The sequence below is a fragment of the Grammomys surdaster genome, unplaced genomic scaffold (assembly GCF_004785775.1).
Source record: "Grammomys surdaster isolate TR1022 unplaced genomic scaffold, NIH_TR_1.0 125311, whole genome shotgun sequence".
Taxonomy (NCBI): domain Eukaryota; kingdom Metazoa; phylum Chordata; class Mammalia; order Rodentia; family Muridae; genus Grammomys; species Grammomys surdaster.
Window position 1 is genome coordinate 818,334 of NW_021620189.1, and position 9,306 is coordinate 827,639.

The 9,306-nt window shown below is 37.8% G+C and overlaps 1 protein-coding gene across 1 annotated transcript; it reads left to right on the plus strand.

Annotated features, from left to right (window-relative positions):
• Positions 1-1,362: 1,362 nt before the first annotated feature.
• Positions 1,363-1,795, plus strand: LOC114637468 (60S ribosomal protein L31). The gene has a single exon (XM_028785676.1). It carries the CDS (start codon positions 1,384-1,386, stop codon positions 1,759-1,761), a length of 378 nt encoding a protein of 125 aa, XP_028641509.1. The 5' UTR covers positions 1,363-1,383; the 3' UTR covers positions 1,762-1,795.
• The last annotated feature ends 7,511 nt before the right edge of the window (positions 1,796-9,306 follow it).

Consider the following 9,306-nt stretch of genomic DNA (forward strand, 5'->3'; position numbering starts at 1 on the left):
AAACCAGAGGTATAGGATCCCCAGGAACTAGTTACAGGGGGCTGTGAGCCACCCGATGTCTGTGCTAGAAATTAAACTCATGTCTTCTTAAAGAGTAATACATACAAACACTGAGCAATCTCTTCAGTCATCCCCATGTAACTTCTTTCCCACCCACAACCCTTCTCTCTTTGAAATGTCTGTTATTGAGAGTGCAGTGCCAATTCTGAAAGTTTGTCTTGGGACTCCAATTCCTTCTCACTGTAAGAGGGAATACCAATCTTTTCAGGAGGGACAAACTCTATTGTTCCTGGGGTGCTCTTAAAATTTTTTTATTTTACCTTGCTATTAATCAAGTGATGTTTGGGTATCTTCACTCTCTTCTTCTAGCTATTGTACAGCTTTCCTCAGTTTATTCTCTAGATATTCTAGCAGAACTAGACTGAATGTTGCCCACCATCCTGGGGGCCCCAAAAAGAAATCACCCCAATGCATCATCTTTGCTTTGCTCTTTGTATCCATTACCTATTTCATTTAACTTCAGAAGAATTTAATCTTACTGTATTTTTAGAAGTTTAAAGATTTTACTCTCATCCTTTTTGATATATTTATCCAATATTTATGCATTTTTCATTGTTAGGCAATCTGTTTCTATATTTCTTTTTTGAAATCTTGTTTTTTTCCCTTTCCCTCTTTCTAATGGAGTTTTAGTAGTGTTTTGATTTTATATGGTTACTTTTTAAAATGGTCATGTTTAATTTTCTTATTCCTTTTCTTACATTTATCTAAATTTGCTTATGGATTTTATCATTTTTGAAAAATAATTTTCTGTTTTTTCTTTGCTTATTTCATTTTTTAGTCTCTTCCTCTTTCCTGTGCCTTTCACATCCTTCCTTTCCACTCCTCTTCCTGGACTACTTTAATTTAATTTTAATTTTCATCTCTTTTCCTTATTCTTTAATCCTCTTTTCATCTCTTCCATTTGCTATATTGACATTTATCCTAAGTAAATAGAATGTTGTGGGAGACTCAACATAAGTTTTGCAATTTTCTCCCTTATGGTAATTGTAAATATATTAGCAGGCTTCAGTTAGTTTTTGAGGATATTTACATATATTGTATGGTTTTATGTTCAGCTAAAGCAGTTTCCTGCTTTCTGGGTAACTATGGACTAAACCTTAAGAATGGACTCCTCACTAAGTAAGGAAATTCTCAAGGAATCTAGCTCAATACATATGTAAGCTGTAGCAGGGAGCATTAAAGAATAAAATAACATGAACCTCACCTTCAACTGAAGTCATAGTGTGTAAAACATCAAATAAAGATTTCAAAAGTTTGCTAACAATAGTAAAAAGAGGAAGTAGAAAAGAAGATGGACTTCCTTTCCAACTTGGGCCCGGCAGAATGGCTCCCGCAAAGAAGGGTGGCGAGAAGAAGAAGGGCCGTTCTGCCATCAACGAGGTGGTGACCCGAGAATACACCATCAACATTCACAAGCGCATCCATGGAGTGGGCTTCAAGAAGCGTGCTCCTCGGGCACTCAAAGAAATTCGAAAGTTTGCCATGAAGGAAATGGGGACTCCAGATGTGCGCATTGACACCAGGCTCAATAAAGCCGTCTGGGCCAAGGGAATAAGGAATGTTCCATATCGCATCAGAGTACGTTTGTCCAGAAAACGTAATGAAGATGAGGATTCACCAAACAAGCTCTACACCTTGGTAACTTACGTGCCTGTTACCACATTCAAAAATCTACAGACGGTCAATGTGGATGAGAACTAACCTGCTGAATGTCAAATAAAGTTGCAGTACTGCCTCCAAAAAAAAAAAAAAAAAAAAGAAGATGGATGAAATATCAAAATAAATTCATGATCTGGAAAAGAGAGAGAAATTCAATAGGTAATGAAAAATCAATAAAGCAAGCACAGTGGAACACATCTCCAATAGGCACTACTAGCAGAAGAAATAATATTAGTTATTAATAATGTTAATTAATAATATTAAGAATGGAAAACAAGTTGAGGAAATACATTACAATATCTGTAAAGAGCAAAATGAATAAGTAAAATCATCTTTCCTGAGGGATTATCATGAGATAAGAACTAAAAAACTAAAGGTTGGAAAAATATAATGAGATTAAAAAGTAAGGGCATAGGCAATATATTCCATAATAGCAGAAAAAAATCTAGAGACAGAAATGTATTCAAGCATAAGAAACATTTAGAACACTATGCCCAGGTTTAGATATCAAAAATAGAAAGCAAAGTAACAACATTAAAAACTGTAGAAAAAAACAAGTCACCTATTTTGAAAAATAAAAATAAAACACTCCAAAATTGCACCAGCTTTCCCATCAAATAACACAAAAGCAAGGAAAGTGTGAAGCCATGTGGTTTAGGACCTGACAGTGAATAACTGCCAACAAATTGCAATATGTGAGAAGCTCTCTTTAAAAGTTGATAGAGCAAACAAGGGACACTTGAAGACAAGCCCAAACAACTGCTTCTCACGGCCACCACACAGCAAGCACTATGGGCGATGTTTAAAGCAACACAATTTATAGAGAAAGAAAAAAGCCTCAAAAATGAGAACACTGGAAAAAGTGAGGTCTGGGAAAAGAATATGAAGAAAGAAAGTTATGAAGGAATCCATAGTCTCTAACAAGGTAAACCTGGAATATTAGCAGGGAAAGAAAAAAAACAACAAGCAAAAATCCAGCCAACAAAAACTGCAATTCCAGGAATTAAAAAAGCTCTCTCAATAATAACTTTAATTTAAATGGTGTCAACACACTATTAAAAAGACTAACTAGCTAACTGGACAGAAAGACTGAATTCAGCTATCAATCATCACCAAAATGTACACTTCACTGGCAAAAACACAGATTGAATTCAAAATGATAGAATTATGTTTATCTAGAAAAATCAAAGTTAAAACTATCAGAGATATTTTCAATATCATGTAAAGAAAACTTTAAACTAAACTTAGAAGATATAAAGAAACCCATAGCATAGTATTTAGGAAAATAATTTAATAAGACAAAAAGCAATTATAAGTCTTCCTAAATAAACAACAGCAACAACAACAAACCCCATCATTGAGAATAAAACAATAAAAAGAATCAGAGAAAGGATGATACAATAATAACATGTTTTGAACTAATGTACATCATTCTAGGCCACAAAACAAGTCTTAACTAATGTTGAACAGAAACAACCTCCTGTATCCTATCAAATCATAATGGAATAGAACTAGAAACCAATAGCAAGAGAATCCACAGAAACTACACACATTCTCAAAGACCAAACAGTATACTCTTGAATGAAAAAAATGTAAATTCCCAGAATCAAGTGAAAATAATAGCAAAATTTATCAGATCCTTTTGGATACTACTAAGGAAATTCTAATGAAACTTCCCCACTCTGACTAATTACATTAAAACATTAAAGTGATCTCAAGTAAATAACCTAATGTTGCACCCTGGGAAGCAAGAAAAAGCCAAATACCAAAGCAGTAGATGGAAAAATGTAAAAAGATCATGACAGAAACAAATGAAACAGGAATGAAAAGAACAACTGATACACTTAGAGAGTTAAGTCTTTAAAGGGAAAAGAAAGCAAGATTGGCAAACCCCAGTCAAAGGAAAGGAAGATAAGATCCAAATTAATAAAACTAGGGATGAAAGAATGACCTTATAACAGATTTGAAAGAATTCTGGGCTATCATGTAGGAGGAGAGGCTATAAACAGATTTAACAGGCTTGGAATAAACAATGAGGTTAAAGCTTCCTGATTAAAAAAAAAAAAAGTCCAGAAAGAAGTTGTTTCACTAATGAATTCTGTTAGGCTTCTAAAGAAGAATCAACACTAATACTTATCAAACATTCATGAAATCGTGAGATGCAACACTATCCAAATGATTCTTCAAACAGCATCACCCTGATATAACTGAATAAAGACAAAATGAAAAGGAGAGAACTTTAAAGCAAGTTTCCTGATAATCATAGACACATATTTTTCAAAGAACATGAGCAAACTAAACCCAAGAACACATTAAGAATCACACACCATGACAAAATTGGTTTCATTCCAAGGATGAATGATGGTTCAGATTTATGCAAATCAGAAAAGACAGTGCAGCACATAAGTAAATTAAAATATAAGTTCATGGGAATGTTTCTAAGAGAAAACTTACATAAGATTCCTTATAGAGAATATTGAAATTTTTATTAAAATATGTTTTAAAGATGCTAACAACTGGATGTAGTTGGTTGATAAGATAACTTGGCGGGTGCTTGCCACTAAGCCTGACAACTTGAGTTAAGTCCCTAGAACTCACAGAAGAAGAAAACCAATGCTCAGCACACACACACAAACACACACACACACACACACACAAACACACACACACACACATGCAATGTGATAATGTGATGGCTAATCTTGGTTGTCAGCAATACTATATCTGAAAGCAACTAAAAACCAAGAAGTTAGGCACAACTGTGGGGAGTTTTCGTGATCATTTGGTGTTGGAAAGCCCAGCCTAAATCTGTATCATTGAGGTGAGGAGACCCACCCTAAACCACCGTAAACCCTAAAAGAAGAAAACTTTAGTTTTTGCTTTTTTTCATATTTGCCCTCAATATCACTGGCAAGTTCATCCAGCTACTGTTGTTGCATTCTTTCACCAGTATTAGAACCTAATCCTTCAGGATTCCAATGTAGAGTAACAGATGAGACATCCAGCCTCATGGACTGAACAACTACTCGACTCTTAACCTTTCTGTTGAGAGATATTCATTTTTAGACTAGCTGTATCACAATTTAGAGAGAAAGAGAGACAAGGAGTGAGTGAGGGAGAAAGAAAAGGAGGGAAGGAGGGAGGGAGGGAGAGAGGGAGAGATAGAAGGAGAAAGGGAGGGAGAGAGCTAGACAGCGAGAGAGCAAGAGCAAACATTATATCTCTTCTGTTTCTCTAGGGAAGCCTGAATAATACAGATTGTGGTACTAAGATTTTGCAGAAACAGAATTATAAGGATGAATGTTTTAAGCATCTAGAATAGCCTTTCTAATTTGCCAAAACCAACAGCTACTGAAGCCTCTCCTAGAAACTTGAAGAGCACTAGCAATCCATGCTGTGACCTATTTGAAGAACATAGCAAGATAAATGCATTTGATTATCCTGATTCACCCATTGTGAGGAACACAGAATTCAGTGATTCCATGCACAAAGCTTTTGAAAATTAGCAGGAAAATAAGGGAAATAATGATGCTGGCAGGTTTATCTCCAGCACCTCTAGATAAATGGTTGAGAGAAACGAGTGATCTGCATGTTAAAATTAAGCAACTTTTAGCATCATGGAACACGTTGACAAAAGCAAATAATGATGTCAGTGAGATTTGGAACTGTGCCCCCGAAAGAGAATTTTCTCTCCAGTAGTTACAGTGCTCAAGTTGCAGAAAATGAAACTAAAGCCCTCATTATAAGATTGGGTGAATGAAATGAAAATTCAAGTCCCAGCCTTGGAGGGTGTTAATGGTTAATTAAGGGTACTGATAGGTAAGGGATCACATATGTGAGAGAATCTTTCTGAAGCTGAGGATTTTGAACCCTCAGATCTTGAAGGGTTGGTCTCACCTGAGGAAGTAGGCTCTTCACCTTTAGCAGAGTATGCATTCTAACCTCCACTCCCTGCAACATTGCCCTCTCTCTCTTTGCTTGAAGGAATTAATTCTTCATTGTCAACCAAACCAACAGCAATAATGTTACCTGACAATACTGCTATCCCTCAAGGCCCATCAGTAGTTGCCTCTAGACCTACAATCAAACATAAGGCAAAGCAGAATCGTAGAAGGGGACGAAGGAAGTCTAGTCTATGAGGATGTATGTGATACCACTAAAGAACCTAATGAGTTTTCTAATTCATTCAAGCAGAAATTGGGAGAGTATGTATGGAAATAGATTTTAAGAGTATGGAATAGTAGTGGAAGGAACATAAAACTGAATGAGTCTAAGTTTATTGATATGGGCCCACTGAGTGGAGATTCTAAGTTTAATATGGAAGCTCACATAGTTTAAAAGGCTAACAAAAAATTGTTTGATTTGTTGGCTGAAGAAATTTAAAAATCATGGCCTACTGAGAAGAAGTTGGAGATGCCTGATATCCCTTGGTTTAGTGTTGATAAAAGGATTTTAAGGCTCAGGGAAGTTGCAAGTTACACTCTGTAAGACTCAATCTTCAAAAGAAAAAAAATGTTCAGTGTTCCAGAATGGGAAAGCCCCGAACTCATGCACTTCTCTAGTCCTACAAAAACAATATTGTGAGGAGAACACAAGAACATCTGAAGTTTTCTCATTACCCTTATTCTTATACCAGACCTTGGGGTTGCAGATGCTGCTGCTCAATTGGATGAGTTAAACACCATAGATTTAATTGGTCCTAGAATAGCAGAGGCCAGGTGAGAGCATTGAATCAGGAGTGGTAAAATGAATATAGTTATCATTTTTGGCAGCATAGATAAAGAAATGCCCACAGTAGTAGGAGCCATAATGGGCAGGAGGAGCAAAGTGATCTTTATGCTGGCAATAATCATACGGCTCTTTGGTACTGGAAAATAAGTCATAGTGTTTCCAGGGGTGAAATACATGAAAAAATACTATGTTTTTATTTTGCCTATGTAAGCAGAAAAATTCTCAAACAGCTGAAGGAAAGGTTACATTTAACCATAGCCATAAGGTTAGCCCTATGAACGAACCAATTTCCAGACTTGAGCCAATTTGCAGAGCCAGGGTCTCTTGAATGAAGGTACTGTCACATTTTCCTGAAGATGGACCTCGTTAAAATACCTCAGAGTTGTTCTGATAGCCTTTCTCTTGTCCTTCCCAATGGGTGCACTTGGAAGAAAGAAACAATTGGACTTTCCATGGCCTATTGGATACTGGTTCTGAATTGACATTTATTCCATGGGCAACTTTGCAGGCCTACAGTTAAAGTAGGAGCTCATAAAGGTCAAGTGATTAATTAAGTTTTGGCTAAGGACAAACTTCAAGTGGGTCCTATGGATCAATGAACCCATTATCTGGTTATTTCCCCAGTTTCAGAATATATAATTGATATAGATATTCTTAGAAATTGGAAGAATTCCCACATTGGTTTCCTGACTTATATGGTAAAAGCTATTAGATTGGAAAGGTTAAACTGAAGCTATTGGCATTGCCTCTACCAATAAAAATAGTGAACCTAAACCAATATTACATTCCAGGGAAACTAAAGATATTAATGACTTGAAAGATGCATGGAAAATGGTTCCCACCTATTTTTTCAGCACAGAAGACAGATGGACCATGAAAAATGAGCTGACTATAGAAACCTTAATCAAATTATAACTCCAATTGCATATGGGCATTCTTACTTGAGCATATTAACATATCTCCTGGCACGTGGTATGTGGCCAATGCCATTTTCTCTGTACTTGTCCATAAAAATCACCTAAAGCAATTTGCTTTTGGTTGATAACACCTGCAATATACCCTTACAGTTTGACTTTAAGGGTATATTAATTCTCTAGTCTTGGGTCATAACTTAGTTCAAAGTGATCTCAATTGTCTGTCTCTTCCACGAAATATATCACTAGTCCACTGTGGGACTGTGGAAATCCTGGGGTGTTTGGCCACGAGCCCAGAGACCTGACACGAGGTCTTCATGTAACGTAAGGCCCAGGTAGAGGGCAGGGAAACAGGTCTCTGCCTCAAGATTTACGTATTACCTAAAGGCCCTACCCCCACCCCTCTCCCCCCCCTTCCAATATAAACAAGCCCCTTTGGGTATTTTTGTGGGAGAGCACGCCACCATTAAAACTCACCGCCATGTCAATAAATCTACATGGCTTCAAATCCACGTGTCTCTTAGAACTCTGGACTCATTGTGTAAGTGGAAAACTCGTGCGGGGGGGGGGGGTGTTGGGGGGAAGCCTTCTCTGTCTGTCCCTGCACTCTCTGTGCTCTACCAACCTGCATTCTACAGCAGTGGTCCGTGCACCACCTTCGCGCCCCCCCCCAGGACTCAGTAGCAACCGTGGTACACTAGTGTGACCCGCCCCGCCACCCCGCCTGGCGCGCAGCATGTCTGAGCCCCTGTTCCTGAGACCCTGCCGTCACCAAGGCACGTGGCTCGACCTCTTTCCCCACACCCTTGGCTCACCAGATGTCTGCTCTGTTGAGTCCCTCCAGGAAGTGCCATAGTGCGCATGACAAGCTCGCCCCATGCCCAAGCGTGAGTTTTGACCCACAGTCCACTATATTGATGACATCATTCTGATTGGGCATATTGAGCAGGAATTGAATTTGTTGGGAATGTATATGTACATCAGAGGATGGGAAAACAATCAACCAAAATTCAAGGGCCTTCTGCCTCAAAGAAACTTCTAGAAGTCCAAACTATGTGCATGTATAAGTAATCCTTCCAGATGAAAGATAATGTGTTTTACCTGGCTCCTTCTACCAACAAGAAAGAAGCACATGGATTATTGAGCCTGTTAGATTCTGAACACATCTCATTCCTCACCTGGGTGTGCTATTCAGGCCCATATATAAAGTGACTAGGAGATCTTCTGGCTTTCAATTGGGGGGGGGGTTATAACAGGAGAAGTCTTTTCACAGGTTCTTCAACTATTTGGACCATATGATCCAGGAGACACAATAGTACTTGAGATGTCAATGGCAGATGGGAATGCTGTTTAAAGTCTTATTTTTCATATCCCTATCAGTGAATCTTAGAGGATACTACCATCAGCAGTAGACAATTAGTTTCCCTTTGAGAGATATCTTTTGTTCTGCTTTGGAGCCATACTGGAAACTAAATTTTTGACAACAGACCACCAAATTTTCATTCAACCTGGGCTGCTGATCATTGTCTGAATACTGTCTAACCTATTAATCCATAAGGTCAGAAATTCACAACCACAATGCATCATTAAATGGAGGTGGCATATATGTGATTGAGGCATGTTGTCCAGTCACAGTCAAGTTAGAGAAAGAGGTTTCCCAAATGTCTCTGATTTCTACTCCTCATACAATGTCTTCTGCTCCAAAGTACAGGAGATCTTTTAGAATATCTCTTGGTATGGTGGTTTGAATGAAAAGAGCCCTCTTAAATTTACATATTTGAGTGTTTGGTTTCTTATTTAGTGGTATATTTTGGTAAGTATTAGGATTAGGAGTTATGGCCTCATTGGAGAAGGTATGTCACTAAGGGTAGACTTTCAGGTTTCAGAAATTCACATCAGTCTCTCTCTCTCTCTCTCTCTCTCTCTCTCTCTCTCTCTCTCT